This window comes from Callithrix jacchus, chromosome 1 (genome assembly GCF_049354715.1).
Source record: "Callithrix jacchus isolate 240 chromosome 1, calJac240_pri, whole genome shotgun sequence".
Classification (NCBI taxonomy): domain Eukaryota; kingdom Metazoa; phylum Chordata; class Mammalia; order Primates; family Cebidae; genus Callithrix; species Callithrix jacchus.
In genome coordinates this window covers 190,309,239-190,332,552 of record NC_133502.1, presented here as the reverse complement: position 1 = coordinate 190,332,552, position 23,314 = coordinate 190,309,239, and the positions used below count along the sequence as shown (strand labels likewise).

At 55.8% G+C, this 23,314-nt stretch overlaps 1 protein-coding gene across 5 annotated transcripts in view; it reads right to left on the bottom strand.

Annotated features, from left to right (window-relative positions):
- The window catches only part of CACNA1I (calcium voltage-gated channel subunit alpha1 I), a 128,155-nt gene extending 105,201 nt beyond the window's left edge, over window positions 1–22,954 (bottom strand). For 4 of the 5 annotated variants that reach the window (XM_054239086.2, XM_054239089.2, XM_078334371.1 and 1 more), the window contains exons 1-2: window positions 22,276–22,377; window positions 9,321–9,576 (exon numbers count right to left, since the gene is read on the bottom strand). In XM_054239086.2, the coding sequence (XP_054095061.2) occupies window positions 9,321–9,576; window positions 22,276–22,371 (352 nt within the window). In that variant the 5' untranslated portion in view covers window positions 22,372–22,377. Of the gene's footprint in view, window positions 1–9,320; window positions 9,577–22,275; window positions 22,378–22,416 lie in introns of those variants that run through there. The other variant, XM_054239090.2, reaches the window with a different exon arrangement.
- Window positions 22,955–23,314: the final 360 nt, after the last annotated feature.

Genomic DNA, 23,314 nt, shown 5'->3' with positions numbered 1-23,314 from the left:
TGTACAGCCTGCAGAACCATGAGCCAAATAAACCTCTCTTCTTTATAAATGACCCACCCTCGTGTAGTCCTACACAGCAACGCAAACAGACGGATACACCCAGCCACCCAGCCGTGAGCGGGCTGGGGTGGGGATGGCTCTGGCCTGAGAGCCTGGGGACCTGGGCTCACCTGCCCTGGCTTTGCTAAGGAAATTGTCCCAGTGTGGAGGCCTGGGCACAGCATCCTCCCTTCCTGGGCCTCGGGCTCCCCAGTTGTGGGTGAAGAGTTGGCACTGGCTGCCTTGTACCCTCCTGGGAGGTGCTGGGAGGGTCTGATGGCCTGTGGTGGGTGGGGAAGAGCTCTGTGAACTGGAGAGTGCTGGACCAGCGAGGGAGGCCAGGCCTATGCTAAGCGTTGGAGACATGGTAAAGTCGGAGGCTCAGGCCCTGTCCTTCAGGGTCTCACAGCCCGGCCCAGGGGATGAAGCTAGCAGCAAGCAACTACTGGAAGGAGGGGAGGGCAGCACCCACACAGGGGTGAGGAGGATAGCGAGGAAAAGGGAAGACGTCCTGCCCATGGTGCCTGGAAGTTGGGTGTGTGGGGCTGGTGGGATTTGGAACCCCGAGATGGAGGAAGGGCATCACAGGTGGTGCCCAGCAGCAGCAAAGGCAGAGGAGGAGGAAAGGTCGGGAAGCCTCGGCAGCTGTGGCTGGGGCTTCAGAACAGAGCACCGGACACGAAGGGAAAGAACAGGAAAAATGGGGCTGGAGGATCACGGGGGATGGTGGAGACTTCGAGTTCAGGCTCAGCGGATTCTGGGGGCTAAGGGGAGTGAGGAAAGAATCAGCCCACAAACGAAGGGAGGCAGGGAGCAGGGCCAGAACAGCAGCCCCTCTGGGCACACAGCACTTGACAGCAGACAAACCTCCAAGGAGGAAGGCAAGCTGGGGAGGAGAGGGGGTCCCAGGGAGAGGTGACTGCCAAGGTCACACAGCTTTCGGTGCCTGGCCCAGTGCTCTCTCTTCAGTGCAGCAGAGGGAGAAGGAGGGTGGTACCAGTGGTCACGTGGGGCAAGGTCCCAGGAGCTGCCTGTGTAGACAACAAGAGACCGAAAAACCCAATCCCAGCCACTCCCAATGGCCCCACCAGAAAGAACTGAGGGCAGGGAGGATGGAGGTTAGATTAAGGGAGGACTTTCTGATAGTCCAGGGCTCCCAGAGAGTCCCAGAGGCCTTTATGCAGCAGCCTGAGGCCCTGTCTGGAGCAGAACTGAGAGGTGGCCTGCTGAGAGGCAGGGCCAGGGGCTAAGTGACCAGGGCAGAGACAGAGGGTGATGGGAGGGGGTCTTCAGCAGAGATGGCAACATTCCTCCCCCAACACATTTACAGCTCTCCAGGCCCCACTCCCCACCTTCCTGTCCTCCCATCCCCAGGGACCAGTGCTCTCCCACCCTGGCCAGGCCCCGGGTGTCTCAGCCCATTGCAGGCTCAGGACCCTGCAAGCGCCACCATCAGCTCCAGTGTGCACACAACTGCCACTCAGCACTTAGTTTGCCCATGCTTGCCCCAGAATTCTCACTGGACCTCCCCAATAGTCCCAACTGGGGGTCACTGTGGCCCCCATTTCACAGATGAGCAAACAGAGGTTCAGCAAGGGGAAGGGACTTGGCCAAGGCCACTGGTCTAAGAAGCCACGAGCAGATCTTCCTTCACTTGGCAACCAAGCCACAGACCCTGGGGTCACCTCTGAGTCCCTGCCTCCTAACATTGACCCCAAAGGAGCCAGAGCTGCTCCACACCTTCAGCTGGCACCCCGAGCCACCATTGTTTCTTGCCATGATCCCATAGGCGCCTCTCAATGGGTCTCCTGGCTGCACAGCCAGAGTGGTCCTCCCCCTGCACAAAAAGGCCAGAGCTGTGCTCTACACAGGCCAGGCTCACAGCTCACACTCGGGAAAGGCTTGGTGGATGTATCAATGACTGGGAGAGCGATGGATGAACACAAGCCATGACCTCCCTCAACAGCCTCAACCCTCGCCTCGGGCAGCACAGTGGGCTCCCAGGGGCCATGAGGAGACCGGATGCCCTGTCCTCTTTTTGTCCAGTACCAGATGAAATTAGTGGGTGTGAGAGGCAGGGGTCTCCACCAGCTGCATGGGCAGAACCAGACAACCGCTTAGAAGCACAGATATTCAGACCCCAGCCCTGGCAGGCAGAGAACAGGAGCCAGGCAGGGGAGCAGACACAGACAGAAGTGGGCAGAGGGTCAAGGTGGGGTCAAGAGAGAACCAGGACCTCAAAGGCACAGAGGCGGGGGCCACCCACGAGGAGGGGGCAGGGAAATGGTTGCCCTGGACAGCCCCTTCCAGACCTGGTGCCCATCTTTCCCCATCCCACAGACAGGGAGACAAGGGTGCAAGGGGTCAGGTGACTCGTCCAGGGTTACTGGGCAGCTGGCGTCTCCTGCCTCCCCGCAGGCTGGCGCCCTCCCCCTCCCTGAGCAGAGAGGCAGCCTTCACAGCCCACTGGCTTCACCACCACGCATGGCTGCTTCCCACCGCAGCAGAAGCACTGGCTTAGTGCTGGCTGGCATGCGGAAGGCCCAGCCCCAGAGCATGCCAAGAGGGCAGGGGGTTGCAGAAGCCTCAAGGGGCTCGCCCCAGGCAGGCCACAGAGCCTGGAAGCTCCTCTCTGCCCTGTGGAGTGTGAGAACCTGGTGTTTCTCCAGACTCCGCAGGTGGTAGTGCTGTCCTGAATAAAAGCCAGGGCTGGAGAGGCACAGAAATCTGAGTTTTCATGCCAGCTCCACCACAGCCTGGCTGTGCAACCCTGGATAAAAATGAGTTAATCTCTTTGAGCTTTACTTTCCTCATCTGTAAAATGGGGCTATGAGAGCATCTATCCCCACGGGTGGTTATGAGGGTTAAAGCTGATAATACAAGCTGGGCGCAGTGGCTTGCACCTGTAATCCTAGCACTTTGGGAGGCCCAGGTGGTGGATCACAAGGTCAGGAGTTCAAGACCAGCCTGGCCAAGATGGTGAAACCCCGTCTCTACTGAAAATACAAAAATTAGCTGGGTGTGGTGATACACCTGTAGTCCCAGCTACTTGGGAGGCTGAGTCAGGGGAATCGCTTGAACCCAGGAGGTGGAGGTTGCAGTGAGCTGAGATCGTGCCACTGCACTCCAGCCTGGGCGATAAAGTGAGACTCTGTCTTGAAAAAAAAAAAAAAAGGCTGATAACACAGACAAACACTTTCAGCATTCATCCTGCACAGCTCTTTGCTAGACACACCGCCAGGTGCTTTACAGGACTCATCTCTAATCATCTTGAATCACCAAATTAAAGAGCTGAGAAAAATAAGGCTCAGGGAGGGGAAAGGGAAGTGGGCGCAATCCACCCTGCCCCTTCAGCCATATGCAGCCAGCTATGCTCCTAAGAAAGGCTCTGAAGGCTGGGCACGGTGGCTCACGCCTGTAATCCCAGCACTTTGGGAGGCCAAGGCAGGCAGATCACTTGAGGTCAGGAGTTTGAGACCAGACTGTCCAACATGGTGAAACCCCATCTCTACTAAAAGTACAAAAATTAGCTGGGTGTGGTGGCACACACCTGTAATCCCAGCTACTCAGGAGGCCGAGGCAGGAGAATTGCCTGAACCCAGGAGGCGGAGGTTGCAGTGAGCCGAGATAGCGCCATTGCACTCCAGCCTGGGTAACAAGAGCAAAACTCCGTCTCAAAAAAAAAAAAAAACAGAAAGGCTCTGAAAGTCTAATTTAGGGTGGAAAATAGTAATAGGTTTCAGGCTGATGGTTCCCCACAGCTGCCAGAGGTGCCCTGCTGGAGGATGCCAGGCTCGATTAGCAATGTCTGCATTGATGGGGCCATGGCCACTAGCAGCAGAACAAGCTGAAATTCATCTAAGTAACGGAGATTGGATCTGATGTTCCTTGGAAACAATGTCCTCTGAAGGTGTTATGTTCTATCTAAAGACCTGTCCCCAATGTCTAATTGAATCTACAGCAAGCAGAGTGTTGACTCAGCAGTACGTGAGGGCCCTGTTCAGGGCTCAGGCGCAGGTAATCAGAGTGATAACCACACATGTGGCAGCTTTTCCAGTCTGCAAAGCTTCACTGTCACATTGCCCTGCTCTGTCCTCGGTGCAACTAACCCTGTGGAGTGGGTCTCACCACCTGTATTTGACAAGTGGGGAAACTGGAGCTCGGAGATATTAAGAAACTGACCGACAGTCACACAGCAAGAGACAGAACCAGCCCCTCTAGGTCTGTGTGACTCAGGTGCCCAGTGCTTTCCACGGTGCCACACGCCACCTCCCCGTGATTCAAGTAGCACAACCCTGACATTTCAAATCCAGAGGCCTCGCAGCTGCACCCCCAGCTGGCAGTGCATACCCGCAGCCCAGGAGCAGTGCTGACATTTGGGTGAGGGGCCCTTTCCCACCCCAGTTTGCCGACTCCACCAGGGTCCCAGCAGCCTGCTGGCTCTCCGGTGAGTCAGGCGGTGACTCAGGGCCTCACTCCGGGCTGAGAGTGGAGCTGAGTCAGGGAGCACCAGGCTTCAAAGGGCATCTGGCTCTGGGCCAGGGCCCCTCAGCACTAGGGGTAAGAGCTCAGAAAAGACTGTCTGGGGGACCCTCCCATGCTGCCTTCCCCTTCCCAAGCCTGGCCATCATGAGAGCAGCCCCCACCTGCCTGACACTGATGCTACGCATGCACCATCCCTTTGGATTCTTGGTGGGGAAGAGAGTCACCCTCTGCAGGGTCTGGACGTGTGAAGAGTCATTTGTGGTGCTCACAATGATTGAAGTATGCTCACTATTACTGAGTATGCAACACAGCCAAGACTACAAAGGATCATCACCCTCCAAATGCTTAAGCACTGCCCCAGCCCTCCTCCCACGGAGCACAGGAGGGAGAGAAGTTTCTGGCCAGAAAAGAGTCCTAGCTCCAGCCAGGGGTCGTGGCTCATGCCTGTAATCCCAGCACTTTGGGAGGCTGAGGTGGGCTGATCATGAGGTCAGGAGTTCAAGACCAGCCTGACCAACATGGAGAAACCCTGTCTCTACTGAAAATACGAAAATTATCCAGGCATGGTGGCATGTGCTTGTAATCCCAGCTACTTGGGAGGCTGAGGCAGGAAGAATCGCTTGAAACTGGGAGGCAGAGGTTGCAGTGAGCCAAGATCAACCGCTGCACTCCAGCCTGGGCAACAGAGTGAAAATCCGCCTCAAAAAAAAAAGGGCCAGGTGTGGTGGCTCACGCCTGTAATCCCAGCACTTTGGGAGACCAAGGCAGTTGGATCACGAGGTCAAGAGATCGAGACCATCCTGGTCAACATGGTGAAACCCCATCTCTACTAAAAAATACCAAAAAAATTAGCTGGGCATGGTGGTGCATGCCTGTAATCCCAGCTACTCAGGAGGCTGAGGCAGGAGAATTGCCTGAACCCAGGAGGCAGAGGTTGCCGTAAGCTGAGATCGTGCCATTGCACTCCAGCCTGGGTAACAAGAGTAAAACTCTGTCTCAAAAAAAAAAAAAAAAAAATCCTAGCACCTTCAGTCCCCGTCCCCAACACACACACCCCACTGCAAGCCCCTAAAGCCTACCCTGAGCTCCCCACGACCGAGTCCTTGCTCTGGAGGCCCCCTGTGGACAGCCAAATCTCCTGGGTTTGTTTGTAGAGCCCTCCTTGGCCTCTCTCCCACCTGACCCAACTCAGCTATGAAATCTCAGGCCGGCAGCAGCTGCAGTTGCCGCACCCAAATCCTCCAAATCTCAGACACACAGCATCACAGCCACCAAGTCTTAGGCTCACACACTCTTTGAAACACAGAAATTTTCAGTCTTTGAATCACAGAAGCTTAGAATTTCAGTGTCGCTGAGTCTTAAATCTTAACTTTGAACCCTTAGACTGTCACAGAAGTTTCGAGTCTGAGTGTCCCAGAGCTGACACCTTTGAAGCTGCTGTGCTTTCACGTCAATGAATCTCTGGCCCAAAAAGAGCCCGTATCCCAACAGTTAAGGCTGGGACCTGAATCACCTCTATCCCAGCCCAGCCTCGGCAGCCCTGGCCATGGGGGTGCCAGGGCAGCGCTCACTCTGAGCAGCTCCCAGGGCTGAAAAGTCCCTCCTGATGGAGGGGTCTGCTTACTGCCCCACCCCTTGAACCCAGGGCTCTTTCCAGACAGACAAGAGGCAGGCCCAGCTCTTCCTGAAACCAGGACTCCTCTCCCTCCTGGCCAGCCCTACTGTTGTCCCAAACCCCAGGCCACGACTCATATGCCCTGAGGGTGGAGGCGAGAGGGGTGGTAAAAACCCAGGAGATGTCAGGCGTGGTGGATCACACCTGTAATCCCAGCACTTTGGGAGACTGAGGTGAGCAGATCATGAGATCAGGAGTTCGAGACCAGCCTGACCAACATGGTGAAACCCCATCTCTACTAAAAATACAATAATTAGCCAGGCTTGGTGGCACACGCCTGTAATCCCAACTACTCAGGAGGCTGAGAAAGGAGAATCACTTGAGGTTGCAATGAGCCTAGATCACGACACTGCACTCCAGGCTGGGCAACAGAGGGAGACTCCATCTCAAAAAAATAATAAAATAATAAATAAATAAATAAAAACAAAGAAACAGTGGCCCCAAGGACTCTGTTTACTCAACAGGCCAGAAATGTGGAAAACTGGGTGGGTTCTGGAGGGGTGGTTCATTCAGTGGTCAGGGGTCAGGGTGCCTGAGGTCAAGGCAGCCCCCACGGTGTGTGTGGCTAACACCCCGGGTTCCCAGGGCTGGAAGGGGCAACACATCTGGCTCCCCATCTTAGGTGGAGGTGCAGAGTCACACACATGGCAGATGGGACTCGAACCACCCCCATCTGGAGGCCTCACCATGACACCAGGGCAGCAGCCCAGCCAGCCAAGCCGGAGCCCATCAGAGATGCAAGCTGGGTCAGACTCCCAGGCCAAGTCATCTAAGCCATGTCCCTGCCTCCATCCCAGAGCAGATTGCCCATCCAGACTCACTAAGGCTCAAAGAAGCAAAGTGACTTATGGTCGCACAGCACCCAAGTGACAGAGCCAAAATCAACTCTTGTCATCTCACCCAGGATAGACCCCCAAGACATTGTGACATTGTCTCCCTAGTCCTCCTGCCAGCCTTTCTCTTCCTAAAGGCCCAAAATTCCTGCGGCCACCCCCTTCTCAGCCCTGGCTCTCCTCTGTTTGCATGCCACAGGCCCCTGAGGTTACCCCAATGCTTTATATTAAAACTAGCCATGTGGCAGGGTGCAGTGGCACATGCCTGTAATCCCAGTACTCTGGGTGGCTGAGATGGGTAGATCACCTGAGGTCAGGAGTTCAAGACCAGCCTGGCCAACATGGCTGCTAAAACCCCATCTTTACTAAAAATACAAAAATTAGCCAAATGTGATGGCACACACCTGTAATCCCAGCTTCTCAGGAGGCTGAGGCAGGAGAATTGCTCCAACCCAGGAGGCAGAGGTTGCAGCAAGCTGAGATGGTGCCACTGCACTCCAGCCTGGGCGGCAGAGAGAGATTCCCTCTTAAACAACAACAAAAAAAAAAACCAGCCACGTGGGCAGTGCCTGCTTCCCTCTTCTCTAGGCGCTCCCTGCGACAGACCAGCTCCACATTTTTGTCCTCAGTGTCCCAGGGCAGATGTCGGTGAGTGCTGGGTGAACTAATTACCAAGCGGACCCTCTCACCATGCCTGAGACCCCATAAGCCGTGCCCCAGAAGGAGCATGGAGACTCTCAGCGCCCCCCCGCCAAGCAAGGAACACCCAGCTCTGCACCCCACTCCAGCAGAGACCCTCTGGTTTCCAAAGTTAGGAGGACCCAGGGCCCACCATCACCTCAGCCCCCGACAGAAGGCGAGGCCAGCAGTCCTGGGGCCGGTTTCAACAGCGTCCATCAGGCATCCCTGGATTCCAGGGCAGGACTCATGCCTGCACCTAACCCGCCAGCTCCCCGCACCCTGCCCTGTGTGGCCACAAGCACCAGCATCCCAAGACCCGTGTGGGCATTGTTTGGTGGGCCCCCCAAACCACAAGGCCACCACGGTGGTCCCCGGCCACCAGCTTAACCCTGCAATCCAGTCCCATATAGTCCTTCCAGAGCACAGATCTCTCCAGGCACCTGCTTCAAATCCTGCCCTTGGAACACAGCCCCACCCTCATGCAGCCTCCAAGGCCCTGCGGGGTTGCCATCATGCCTGCAGCCTCACCTCATCCCACTCTGCCCCTCAGGGCTCCAGCACTTCCTGCAACTCCTCCCTTCTCCAGGCTTTGTTCCTTCATTCCCTCCTCCTGCCTCCCACTGCCCTCTCTACTCAACCAATGCCCTTCCTTATTGAGGACTCAGCTCTGGCATTGCCCATGTGCACCCAGCAAACACTGCCAGAGCACCCACGATGTGCCAGGTGCTGTGCTGGGTGCTGGGATCCCTGCCCTGGTCATCTGACACATCTGACAGTACCCCACTGGAGGCAAATGTTAGATTCAGAATTCCACAGTTAGATGTGAATCGGAGGAGGAATCCCAGAGGGCTTCCCTGAGGAGGTGATGCTTACGCTGAGATTTTAAGGATGTAGCAAAAGATTTGGCCAGGTGCAGAAGGAAGGGAAAAGCTTTTCAGACAGAGGGAAGAGCCAGTGAGAAGACCCTGAGGCTCAGAAGAGCATGGGGGAAGCTGAGGGGTAGGAAGTGAGGCTGGATGGGACACTCAGGGCCCGGCAGGCTGGGTTAGGACTTTGCTCTGCACCTCTGGGGCCAGAGCAAATCATGACAGTCTCAAGCAGGGAGAATATGAGCCCACTGGAGGCAGCAAGTAGAGGCAGGAGGCCTGGGAAGAGACTGCTTGGAGGCACAGCAGGGAGAATGAGTCCTGCCCTGTATGTTGGGACCGGCTGCCCCCTGTACACGCCCACAGTTCCTGATCACAGCTCCTATCACCTGTGCATTCACAGCCCATCAGGTGGCTCCAGAGTCTGACTGACCTGCATTCCCAGCCCAGCACAGGTCTGGGGCCCACACCCAAGGACTTTCTAAGCGAGCCAGCCACTGGACTGACCCAACAGCTACCAGCAACTTCCAGAACCTTCACATCAGCAGGACACCAGGTCCTCGTCTGTTTGAGATCTCCCCAGACCCACCCCTGAGCTCACTTACCACCACCAAGGCCCAGTGACCTCACCCCAGGCCTCAGGTCTCCCTGGAGCAAGGTATGGGCATGCAGCGCTCAATCCCAGCCCCCAACCCTTCAGCCCCTGCAGGACCCCGATCAGCCGAGGCTGCGGAGGATATGGGTTGCACACCATCTTGATACACCAGTTCCGGGGGCTGGTGGTCTGTCGCAGGCAGAAGAAGGCAACGGGCGCCAGGTCTGGGTGTGGGACGTCAGGATCGGCTCCATCCAGGGGCTCCTCCAGGCCTGGAGGGGAGGATGGGGGGCTCCGGGGCCCAGGCTGCTCCGTAGTGGTCCCCGGCACAGCGGCCGGGGCAGCTGCAGATGAGGAGGGTGGGGAGGCACTCTCAGCCATGTCCACGCTGAGCTGGGAGCCCTGGGGAAGACAGAGAGGGTGGCACTTGGTGGGGACAGGCCTGGTACATGCTCCCCAACCTGCCTCTCCACCAATAAGTGGACGGGCGCAGCTCTGATAGCCCCACCTAAGCCCCACAGGCCCCTCACCCTCACCCTGGTGTATTACAAAATAGCTGTGGTCCCAGCTCCACCCACGTCGGAATCCTCTTCCAAGCTGAGAGATCATGGGGCAAGTTGGCTCACCTGGCTGAGCCTCAGTTTTAGCAAATGAAGATAGTAGGGAGAATAAAACCTTCTTTTTTTTCTTTTTTCGAGGTGGAGTCTTGCTCTGTTGCCCAGGCTGGAGTGCAGTGGCACAATCTCAGCTCACTGCAACCTCTGCCTCCCGGGTTCAAGCAATTCTCCTGCCTCAGCCTCCTGAGTAGCTGGGATTACAGGCATGTACCACAATGTCTGGCTAATTTTTTTGTATTTTTAGTAGAGACGGGGTTTCACCATGTTGGCCAGGCTGCTGTCTATTTATTGCAACATCAAAGGTAAAGAAAACTTGCAAGAAAAAAAGAGATTATTGTAAAGACAGACATTATTGCCAAGACAATGCAGGCTACATAGGTGAAGTTGGGGTGCTGCCAATCAGACACTGGGGGAACCCTGGCATACCAGGAGGGAATCACAGTCGGCTTCCCTGAAGAAGTGACCCTGGAGCTGGGACCCGCAGTGACCCCTTGTCCCAGGAATCTCCCAGCCGCTGCCTTACGAGGCTGAGAACCCAGGAATCTTAGAGTCCAACCTCTTTGTCTTACAGATGAAGAAACTGAAGCCCAGAGAAGGGACAGGGCAGACGTGCAGCTGAGTAACAGCAGAAATAGAATCCCAGTCAAAGGCCGGGCACGGTGGCTCATGACTGTAATCGCCACACTTTGGGAGACCGAGGCGGGTGGATCACCTGAGGTCAGGAGTTTGAGACCAACCTGGCCAACACAGTGAGACCCCATCTCTACTAAAAATACCAAAATTACTCAGGCATGGTGGCGCACGCCTGTAGTCCCAGCTACTCGGGAGGCTGAGGCAGGAGAATCGCTTGAACCCAGGAGGCAGAGGTTGCACTCCAGCCCAGGGGACAGAGTGAGACTCCATCACCAAAAAAAAAAAAAAAAGATTTCCAGTCAGAGCTCGCTTCCTGGGCCTGTGGCCTGGGCAGCTGCACAAGGCCCCTTGCTGAGAAGAGCCTGAACTTGCTTTAGAATTCTACTGCCACCAACATGCAATTCTTAATTTCTTATCAAGGGGTCCCACATTTTCATTTTTTTCTGGGCGGCGCGAATCATCTTGCTGGCTCTGACTCCAGCTCAGGACACCCTGACCGTGTCTGATGCTCTCAATAATCTCAGGAGGGCTATTATGCCTGTTTGGTAGGTGAAGAAACTGAGGCCAAGAGAACAAAACGGCTTGTCAAAGCTATGCACCCAGCCAAGTGAAGCACCAGGCGGTGTCAGAGGCCAGAATCCCAGCCCCCAGGCAGGCTTCGTGACAACTGTTGGAGCCCTCGCTGGCCGAGAGCCCCTGTAGCCAACCACTGGCAAGATGGGAAGGACAGCCACTCCCAGGGCCTGCCCCTCACCACCTCACCCTGGAAGGTACCAATCCGTAAAACTTTGTCCAGTGGGGTCCCTGGGATCCTAGAAGCCCTACAGGGCCGGGTCAGTCAGTGGGATGGAGAGGTGGGACCCACATCCCTGCTGCGCACCTAGCTGCGGCTGGGCTGTCCACCAAGACACCTAGAGCTGACGCATTTGGACATTTCCCTGGCTCCTAGGGGCAACGGGTGGGAGTTGGCACCTCCCGCCACTTCCCCTGGCTGGTCAGGGAGGCAGAGTTTTCTCCTGAGCTCAGGGCTTTGCTCCTGATTCCAGAAAAAACAGCCACGGGCCTTACATAAGCTCCCAGGCACCTTGGCCTGCCACGTGTCAACCTCCTGGGCTGAAACACACCCTCCCTAGGGTGGTTCCAGGTCTGCCCACCACTGTGCCAGCCTTGGAGCCACCATGCCCTCCCCTGGCCATTCGCTCTGGCCAGACTGGACCTCATCGGGTCCTCGGCTTTGCTCCTGCTCTCCCTTCTCACTACGGCACCTTCTCCTTCTCCCCAAGCCCTACGGATTCATTCATTTGTCCAGTGAGCACCTACTGTGTGTGGGCACTGTGTGGGCTTTGGGCTATGCTGGGGCACGAGCCAGACTCGGCACCCGCCCGCATTCAGCCCACACTTCCACAGAGGAAAGAGACACACCTATCAATTACTTTCTCTCTTTCTGCTTTTCCATAGCTCTTATCACCATCAAACACAGTGCATAATTTATGTCTTTATAACTCCATGATTTGGTGTCTGTCTCCCCAACCTAAGCAAAGCCTGTAAGGGAGGTGTATCCCCTATCCCCAGCACCTGGAATGGTGCCTGGAGCTTACTAGGTGCTCAATAAATACTTGTTGACAAAGTGAATAAAAAGTGCTGGGAAGTAAATAAATGAGGGGGAAAGGTGGGAGTGGAGACAATCATCGCAGCCTCTCTAAAGGAAGAGACATTTAAGTGAAAACCAAGAATCAGAAGGCAGCAGCCCTGACCGATCTGCTGGAAAAGCATAGGAGGAACAGCATGTGCAAAGGCCAGGAGGCTGGGGCCCGCTCAGTGCATTTAAAGAACAGAAGTGAGGCCAGTCAGGCAAGGTGGCTTACTCCTGTAATCCCAGCACTTTGGGAGGTCAAAGCAGGTGGATCACGAGGTCAGGAGTTTGAGACCAACCCAGACAATATGGTAAAACCCTGCTCCTACTAAAAATACAAAAATTATCTGGGCATGGTGGCACCTGCCTGTAACACCAGCTACTCCGGAGGCTGAGGCAGGAAAATCACTTGAACCCAGGAGGCGGAGGTTGCAGTGAGCCAAGGTCTTGCCACTGCACTCCAGCCTGGGTGACAGGGCAGGACTCTGTCTCAAAAATAAAAAGTGAGGCTGAGCCTAGGGCAGGGCAGTGGATGAAACCAAAGAATTCAGCAGGGCCCCGAGGGAGAACACAGAGGAGTGTGGGCTTTATTCCAAGTTCAGTAGAAGCTGCAGGTGGGTTTTAAGCAGGGGAGTGATGTGTTGTGGTCTGTTTCTAAGCAATCTCTCTAGGGGCTGAAAGGACAGTGGATGAAGGGGCAGGGGTGGAGCAGGAAGGGCCAGGAGGAGCTAGGTTGGCCTGCCCTTGGCTGCTGGTGAAGACGGAGAAGGGACTGGCTTGAGGTTTATTCTCAAGGTAAAGCACCTGGCCTTGCACGGACTGCGGTGGCACACCCCACAACCCTCGCCCAGCATTGCTGAAATCCTTCCTGAAACCGCACAGGTAGAAAGAGCTGCCCCGGCCTCTAGGACTACACAAAACTACCCCCTTCCTGGCTCTGGGCTACGTCGCTTGCACTGACGTGCTTGTTGCCTCTCTTGACCTGTTTAACACTGCCACACTGTGCTGCTGCCCTGTCCTCACACCTCTCCGCTCACTGTGGGACTCCCAGAAACCACACCCTTGACCACGACTCCTACCCTGCAGTGTCCACCCTCAGATCTGTTTCCAGTGACCACCCAGCCTTTACCTCGGACCTGCTCCCAGTGACCATCCAGCCTCCACCCTCTGACCTACTCTCAGTGACCACCCCATTTCTACCCTCTGACCTGCTCCTAGTGACCACCCAGCCTCCTCCCTCTGACCTGCTCCCAGTGACCACGCAGTCTCCACCCTCTGATCTGCTCCCAGCGACCACCCAGTCTCCACCCTCTGACCTGCTCCCTCTGACGTGCTCCCATTCCTGCTCCCAGTGACCACTCAGCTTCCACCCTCTGATCTGCTCCCAGTGACCACCCAACCATCTCCCTCTGACCTATTCCTTAGCTGTTTCGCAGGCCACTACTCTCTGATCCACTCCCCACTCCCAAAGCCCCGCAGTCCAGTCCAGAAATCTCTCTTTCCTGTGTCTGTGGCCCAGCTCCTATCCCAGATACCTATGTGCCCATGGCTGGAAGCTGCGAGGGGACTGGTATCTGGGCCTCCCTGGGCTCCAACCTGTTTGCAGATGGAGCCTCACGACACTAGAAGACTTGCCTTAGGTGACAGCATTGGTGGATTCAAACTCAGGTCCATTAGGTGCCAGAGTCTGAGCTGCCTCCACATCCCTGAGTCTCCCTCTTCTAAGTGCTCCCAGGGCCTCACCCTGACACTCCTTCCCATGGGTGGCCCACCAAGCGGCAGTGTGGCAATTGTGCTGGCCTCCAGGAGCAGGGATATGAGCAGAAGCTTGCTGTGTCTGGAACACAGACTCCCATTTCTGACTCTGTCAGCCTCTTGGAGCCTCAATTTTCCTCTCTGTAAAGCTCAGCCTTCCTCCCACCTGCTTCAACAGGCTCTTGTTAAGAAGCAACATGATGGGCCGGGCGCGGTGGCTCAAACCTGTAATCACAGCACTTCGGGAGGCTGATGTTGGCGGATTATCTGAGGTCAGGAATTTGAGAACATACTGGCCAACATGGCAAAACCCTGTCTCTACTAAAAACACAAAAATTAGTTGGGAGTGATGGCGCACACCTGTAGTCCCAGCTACTCAGGAGGCTGAGACAGTAGAACCACTTGAAGCCAGGAGGCGGAGGTCGCAGTGAGCTGCGATAGTGCTACTGCACTCCAGCCTGGGTGACAGAGCAAGATCCCATCTCAAAAAAAAAAAGGAAGAAGAAGCAACATAACGTAGATGGGAAGGCACTCTGGTGGATGGCTGAGCATGTATTGGATCAGCTGTGTCATCCCCAGGGGCTGCTACCCCAGCCCATTCTCTGCCATCACCATCACCATCACCACAATCACCAACACCAGCACCATCACTATCATCACCACCAGCACCATCATTATCATTATCACCACCTCCACCATCATCACAACAATCACCAGCACCATCATCACCACCATCTACCATCATCACCATCACCATCATTATCACCACCTCCACCATCACCAACACCAGCACCAGCACCACCACCACCACCATTATCATTATCACCAACTCCACCATCACCATCATCAGCAACAACAGCACCATCATCACCACTACCATCATTACCATCATCACCATCACCACCACCATCGCCAGCACCAGCACCATCACTACCACTACCATCATCACCATCACCATCATTATCATCACCACCTCCACCATCACCACCACTACCATCATTACCACCATCACCATCACCATTATCAATATCACTAGCTCCATCATCACCACCACCATCACCATCACCACCAACACCAGCATCATCACCACCACCAACACCATTATAATTATCACCACCATTGTCCTCACCACCAACATGACCACCACCACCATCACCATAATAATCACCATCACTGTCATTATCCTCACTACCACCATGATCATCACCGTCACCACCACCATCACTAACACCAACATCACCATCACCATCATCACCACCATCATCACCATCACCAACACCATCATCACCACCAACACCATCACCAACACCATCACTTCCACTATCACCACCACCATCACTATTGTCACCACTGTCACCAAGACCCCATCGAGCAATGGCCAGCAGCTCTTTATGCATCATCTGTGTCAATTTTTACCACAACTCCATGGCATACAGGCCATTCTCATTCCTACTTCATGGAGAGGGAGATGGGGAACAGGGAAGTACAGCCATGACCATAATCAGTCAGCTGGTAACCGGCAGAATCAGTTCCCAACTCAGGTCTGCTCACTACCAAGCCCAAGCACGGAACCATTCCAGGCACCAACCTGGGATGGGAATGGTGCCCTGGAACAGCCCTCCCCAAGCTGAGTCATCGGGCAGTGGCGATACAGCTGCTGACCCAGCCAAGATGCCCAAGTCTTCCCAAGGCAGTGGGGAAACCTGCCTCCCAGAACCTTCCAGCCAGCACTCCAGAGCCCTGGAAGTGCAGTGTCAGGATGCCCTGTGTCTCCAGAGCTCAGAGCCCTGGTGGAGGAAAACCTCAGGCCTGGCCTAGTGGCCCCAGACCCCGTGTGTGTGTACATGTGTGTGCATGTGCATGTATGTGTGTATATGTGTGTGCATATGTGTGCTTTCATACAGGGAGGCAACTTATTTATCCCTTTGTCAACAACCACACACCGGCTAATATCACTGCTAGAAGAACAAGCAACAAATTCGTTCAGGAAATACTAGAATCCAGGAATTTCAGAATCTCTTAGAATCACCCAGAACCTTGTAGGCCCAAATTATGAACTACAATCATCCTGAATCTATAGTGTGGGTTTCAGAGCATGGGCACTGGAAGCTGAGATTTGTATTTGAGTCCCGACACCAATCCACCTTAGCACACAACTCAGCTGGCAGGTGCTGCAGCTTCCCTGTCTATAAAATGAGAAGACAACTGCTCCATGGCAGGGCTGCTGTGCAGACGAGCTGGGGTAACACCACCGGGCACTAGGCAGGTGCACAGTGATACCCCCGACAGTCTCCCATCCTTGTTAGTATCCTCTGCCATGGAGTTCCAGACTCCTGAACCCCAGGGGTCCCAGAAACAGTGTCTGGTTTTAGACTCTAATTGTTTCCAGGTCTTCAAACGGGGAATCTCTGAAAAGAATGAGAGCCCAGAGGTGACCTAATCCATCACCAAACACACTCACAAGCACAAAAATCACATGGTCACACTCACACACCCACAATCACACACTCCATAGCATACTCACACACAGACACACACATAAACACAATCACACACACACAGACATACACACACAACACATATATAAACACAATCACACATACACAGACATACACACAACACACTTCCAGACACAATCACACACACACATAGACATTCACAGACACACAATCACACCTGGCACATGGGTACACCAGCATGCACTCATACAGACACACAGACACACAATTACACACACACACACAATTACACACAGACATATACACATAACACACACTCAGATACACAATCACAGCATATGGGTATACCAACACACACACAGACACACACACTCACAAACACATGATCACACACAGACATACACACGTAACACACATAGACACAAAAAGACACACAATCACACACGGCACATGGTTACATCAGTATACACTCAGACACACAATTACACACCATACACACAACACACAGATACATATTCACACACAGACATACACACATAACATACACTCACACAGACACACACACACAACCACACATGGCACATTGATACACTGGTACCCACTCACACAGATACACACACTCACATACACACAATCACACATGCAGACATACACACACATACATATACACAATCACACAGATACACTCACATAGCATACACCCACACTGACACACACAGACATGCATGTACACAAAGAATACACACACACATACACAATCACACACACATAACATACAATCACAAAGACATATACTCAGACCTACATACACACAATCACACACACTGACACATAAACACACAAAACACCCATTTACAGACACATACATAACTCACACAAACACAAATACACACAATCACACACCCAGACACATACATATGCACACAATCACACAGATCAAATACAATCACACAGACACACACTGGCACATATGCAAACACAGAATATACAGACATGTATACACAATCACACACACACAGACACAACAGGCACTCACACATACAAACCAATGCAAAGCCTGCATCTGGTGGTCTGCAGAAAAGCCTTTGTGAGACTGCGGGAAGCCTGCCTTCCAGAATCTTCCAGCCGGCCTCCCAGAGCCCCTGGAACCCTCTATCTGCTCCCTCTTCCGCATGACAGCCCTGCAGACACATGACAACAGCCCGCCCACCCCAGAGCCTCATCTGCCCCAGGCCTCTTGTCACCAGCTCCCTCAACCATTCCTTGGGTGACAATTTCCACATCGCATGCCTCCCTGGGACCCCTCCCCAGTCACATTCGACTCTGCCCCCTTTCCTCTGCCTGGGCAGGATCGGACTTGCATCAAGCCACCCAGAGCACAGCAGACAGGTTACCTGCCTGATTCTGGCCTTTCCTGATGCAGACTAGGAGTATCAGGGCCCAGCTGGCAACCCAGTCCTACTGCAGCACCTGCGGGTCATGTGGTCCACTGATCCCCTCAGATCTTCTTCAGAGAAGCTGAGCTGAGCCAGAGCTCCTCAGCCTAAAGAGGAAAGGCTGAAGTGCGGCCCCCCAATTGCATGGCCTGACAAAAAGATTGCTCTGGTCTGGTCAGCTGAGCCTGCCCACATCTGATAGTCATCTCAGACCTGTCACAAAAATGAACAGCTGGCCCTCCCAGCTCTGCAGCCTACTGAGTGGGTTCAGTCAGCGACCCCTCCCGTGACAGCCAACGAGAATCAAAGGCGACATTATTTGTGAGTACTTATGATATGCCAGGCAGAGTAAGTTTTTGAGAAGTGCTTTTGCTCTCTCTACCGTGTAGGTGAGGAAACTGAGGCACTGGAAGGTTAAAGGATCTTCCCAAGGTCAAGAGCTACTTAGTGAAAGAGGTGGGATTTGGATCTGGGTGGTCCAGCTCCAGGTCACCAGTTTTAAAGGGTTGTCCAGGCCAGACTGTGGACAAAAGGTTGCAGCCCACCTGCCCCCACCCCGTACCTGCCCACGTATCTGTCACCAGGCACTGTCATTTGTTTGTTTTCAGCCAGCTCTCAACCTTATGACAAGTGCAGCAAGCACGGCTGTGTCAGAACCTCCATCAGTGTGTTTGAACATCTCCCAGCAGGCGCTTCTGCTGATCAGTTTTTACTCACTCTGCAGTAATTAGGGCCTTGGGTCTTACTTCAGCTAGCAAATCAGGATGAACGTGGTCCCTGATGGGAGGGAGGGGTGTCCAGCAGGAAGAGCACTGGATCAGGAGTCCCAGGGCTAGAGCTCAAGGACCCAGCTCCGCCCTCCCCACAGCACACGGTCTCCCCAAGCTTCATTTCCTCTTGCCAAAATGCAGAAGACAATGCTTCTCTACCACGAAAACCAGATCGCAAATGGGGAAAAAGATTTGGAAAGCAATTTCATGAAAGAAAAAGAGCTTCGTTGTACGAGACCCCATGCTAGGTGCTGCAGAAACACGTCTGAGTCACAAAAATCCCTTCAGGTGGAAGGTATTATCCCAGTTTTATAAGAAGCGGATGCTCCTGTGATGCCAGTGACCTGATCCTCTTGCTGTGGTTGTGGACTTGCTCATCTCTACCCTAGCTGGGACAGAGCTTATGCCCTTCCCGAAAGGCGCCTAAGACCCTAGAACCACAGAGGGCTGGATGCAATCCTCGCTGCTCAACAGGGCAGGGCAGGCAGCAGGCAGCAGAGGGAAGACCCTAACACTGCTCTCTATGTGCACCATTACCTAGACCGCTCCGGTCAGCGTCCAGGAGAACGGGGCAGTGGGCAGAGGCGGAGCCTCAGAGATGAGGGAGAAGGTCTGGGAGGCAGGGCCAGGTCTGCACTGAACCTGGCCCTGAAGAGCCCACGGAGTCCACAGAACCTCCACCCTTGAGATACCACGTCCTCCTTCTCCTCCTCTCCTATCAGGGAGCCCCAAAAGCACCCCGCTCTTTCACAAGGGTCTCCAGACAAGCTATGCTAAATCCTCTGCACCCCTGACCTGTCAAATACAGTCTGGGTGCTCCAATCCCAGAGCAAGAGTGGAACCCAGGACTCATGGCCACATCCCCACACAGCACCTGGCAGGGGAGGCCTGGATCCTCTCCCACAGGCACAGGCACAGCAGCTCCAAGAGGGCAGGCTTTGTCTGTTCCCTTCCTCTCACTGCTGTGTCCCCCAGCGACCAGAACAGGGCTTGAAACACAGTACGTGAAGAATAAATACAAGAGAGAAAAGGAAATCAGAAAATCTGATTTGTTTTCTTCCCTCTGTAGACTGGCAGCCACAGTGAGGGGAGAGACTCGACTCACATCTTCCTGGATGTCAGGATTCACAGACCCACGGACACATGGGTCTACTCATCCACAGGTCCACAGACACATACCCCACAGATTCATAGATCCCTGGACCCATAGACCCAGAGACCCACAGACCCACACACTCAGACACTCCCAGAGATCCACAGTCCACATGCCCACTGTGTGCAGGGCATACACAGCTCCCTGGGCTCTCTGAGTCCCCAGGCCAGACCCAGGACTCCGGGAGGCACAAGAGTTGACTGGGCATTAAGGCTGGACATGTCCTAGGAATATATGGGAAGAAAACCTGCAGCAAATAACAGGAGGCAGGTTGGAAAAAAGAAGTGAGACTGGAGGACAGGTGCGGAAGAGGAGCAGTAGCAGGGGGAGAGCTGACGACAGAGGAGAAGGGAGGGTGCCCTGCTTTCCCTGCAACCCAGAGGGGACTCTCCAGACCCCCACACCCAGCTCAGCATCCCCTTTTTCCAGACACTTTAGAAGGCAGCCGCTGAAGTGGAGACAGCCACGCATCAAGGAACCACACAGGAGCCTGTTTGATTACCTTGGAAAGTGCTAGGAACTGGTGGGGGGATGGAGGAGGGAAGGCAGGAGCCCCACTACGGTGGGGGAGGGACAGAGTGATGCCCAGAAACAGACTGGCCTGAGAGCCCCTTCCTGGAGGCTGAAGCCCAGGGCAGCCACACTTGGGGTGTGGGGTGAAGGTGGCAGAGAGGGCCACAGAGGGGGTGTGATGAGGGAGACTGGGGGAGGGGAGATGGAGGTGGTGACCCTGGTGGGCTCAGGGAGGGGACCTGGCTCCAGAACCACAGAGAGGCTGCGGTCCTCGAAACTGCTCCCAGCAAGGCTGTGGGCTCAGGAGGGGCAGGATGTCTGCAGCAGAGAGAGGGTGAGAGAGGAGGGGGTTCTCGCAGCACCCTCCACCCCTACCTCACCACCCAAGGTCAAGGGGAACCTGCAGGGACCCAAGGACTGCCTGGCGCCCCCTGGTGGGCCTGGGAGATGCCCTTGCAGCCCCAGCTTCCTAGGGAGGGCTTGAAATGGGGTTGGGGGGGACATGAAGGGTAGGGAGGGAGGAATGGGGAAGAAGCGGGAAGAGAACCTTAGTCAAAAGAAAGTGGAAGGGGCCTCCAGCCAGACCTGCAGCCCCTTCCCCAAGCCTCCCATCATGAGCCCTGGGATGACACGGCAGCTCTGCGAAGCCAGGAAGAGAGCGTGGAGGGCATGGCATGGGGCTCGGCCCTCTGGGGGTGTGGGCAGGTTCATGGGTTTGGTGCCAGGCCAGCTCAACAGCCTCCAGGCACACTCCTTACCTTTTCCTCTTCCTCCCCACACTGCAGCTCCAGACCTGGCCCCTGCTCAGTGTCACCCTGTCCTATCCTGACCTGTCACCCTCTGATGTCCCTTCCCTCTGTTTCTGCTTTGATGGTGGAGGCAGGAAGGGAACCGGGAGGTCCCTAGACTCCTGGGGTGTCCCCAACCCAGCCCTGGATCTTGAATCCTGAACAGAAAGTTTGTCCTGAAGGGTGGACAAGAGTTCCAGAAGCGAGTCCTTAGGGCTGAGAGGAGTCTCAGAAATAAGAGGTGACCAGGTGCCGGCCGGGCCTGAAGATGGGGTGTGGGGAGGCAGGCCCACACCTCAAGCCAAACCTTTCCCTTGGGCTGGGCCACAGACCCACACCCCTGTTCACACAGTGTCCTAGCCCTGAGGTGGTGCTACCCTCTGTGGGGTGAATCTTCCAGGTGGTGAGAGACAGAGGATGGACTGGCCACTTCCCCAGGCCAATCTGAGCTCTCCAGCGAGAACTCTCCTCACATGGAGATCAGACCCCAGTACACCACACACGGCAGATACGCAGGCCCACTCCAGTGCTCGCTCCTTCTCTCTCTCTCTCTCTCTCACACACACACACACACACACACACACACCTGGACCCAGGATACAGACCCTCAGGACCGGAATTTAGCGCAGAGGTCTTCTCAGACCCCAATCTCTTCCTCAGCTCAGGAGCCTCCAGGGCCCTGACAGGGAAGAAAGACACCAGCAGAGGGGCTGACTGAGGCCTCAGCCTGGGCCCCACCACAGCCCCCTCCCCCAGGCACCCTGACTTCCCCCAAAAGAGGCCTCCTCACCACTGCCAAGCCCTCTAGTCCCCCACAGCCTTCCCCAACACCACCCAGTAGGCAATTAGCACCCAATCAACATGAACACTCATTACATAACACCTCCAGCCTCCGGAGGGTCCCTTTCACCCCTACAGTCCCGGCTCCTCCGACCCTGGCCTGGCTTCATGCAGTGAGGCCTCCGCCCCACTGGGGTGCTGGCCAAGGAGGGGGTCTCCGCCACCCCCGCCTCCAGGAAAGTTAAACCCTGCCCGGGACTCCCCGAGCCAGCGCCCTCCGCTGCCGCGCTCCCGGGCCAGCGCTCCCAGCTCAGCCCTCCGGACACCGGCACCAGCTCTGGCCCAGCTGCCCGCAGCCGCAGCTGCGGAGGGGCAGTCGGATGCGCGGACAGCCCGGGCCCCGGCCGGCAGCCTGACTTGTTGAATAAATTTCTGCAGCGCTGGCTCAGCCGGCTTCAGTATTGGCACCGAGAGAACTTTCGTGGCCTTGGAGAGGGGACCGGTCAAAGTTTCCTGTCCTTCCTCCCAAGGCATGGCCCCGAAGGCGCGGGATGGGGGGCTCACCTGACGGGCACGCGCGGGTGGGGGGAATTGGTCCCCAGAAATAAATAAATAAATGCCCCAGTGAAGAGAGAGGCCAACGCGCCAAGAAACTGGCATCGAAGCGGAGCCCTCCCTTCCTCCCCCCACCCCGCCCCCACCTACCTTGGCATGGACGTGGCCAGGCCGCGGGGGGTCGTCCAGGTTCGAGATGCCGGGACGACGCGTCCCCACCCGAAGCCGGCGATAGAGAGGGACCCCCAGCCCCGCCAGCCGACCCCCCGCCAATTCAAGATCAGCTGAGCCCCCGGGGCGCGGGGAACGGCGGGCGGGGGGCGACGGGCCCGGGGGCCCGGGCCATGGCGGGAGGAGGCGGGCGAGCTGTAGGGATGGCGAGGCTCCTGGCGGGCGGCGGGCGGCGGGCGGGAGCGCGGCGCTCCGGGCCGGGGCGGGGACGCGGGTGCTGCGGGGACCGAGCGGCGGGGCAAGTGTCCGGGAGAGACCGGCGCGGCGGGGAGCGCGGGGCCGGGCGGGTTCCTTGCCCACCTCGGCTCGGCTCGCGCCTCCGGCCCCGGGCTCGAGGCGCGGGGTCTGCGCGCGGCTGGGGCTGCGGAGGAGCCCGAACGCCTGGCGGTGCGGGGACGTGCGGCGGCGGCGAGACCGAGCAGCGCCGCGTGCGAGGAAAAGCCGTCCTTATACTGACACCAAATGTCTTCGGGGAAAGCTGCAGGCGCGGGACGCTGGAGTGGGGGGAGGCGTGGAGGCGACAGACAGACTTACGGGGGTGGCTGATGAGCTCCCACCCTTCCCCAGGGAGTACGAAGCCCCCAGCCCGGGGCCAGCTCCTTAAAATTAAGGGTCGTGCCTGGGGGAGGGTCCTGACCCCTTGGCATAGGGGCTGCGTCATGCATAAAAAGGAGTGGGGGGACATTACTGCCAATCCCCATGTCCCAGGTGTCTGTTCTGCCACGTTCCACCCTGGCTTCTCACTGAGATCCAGGTCGGGGGTGTTCACCCTGCTACCTCATGAGGGGTCACCCACCTAAGGCCCCAGCTCTTAAAC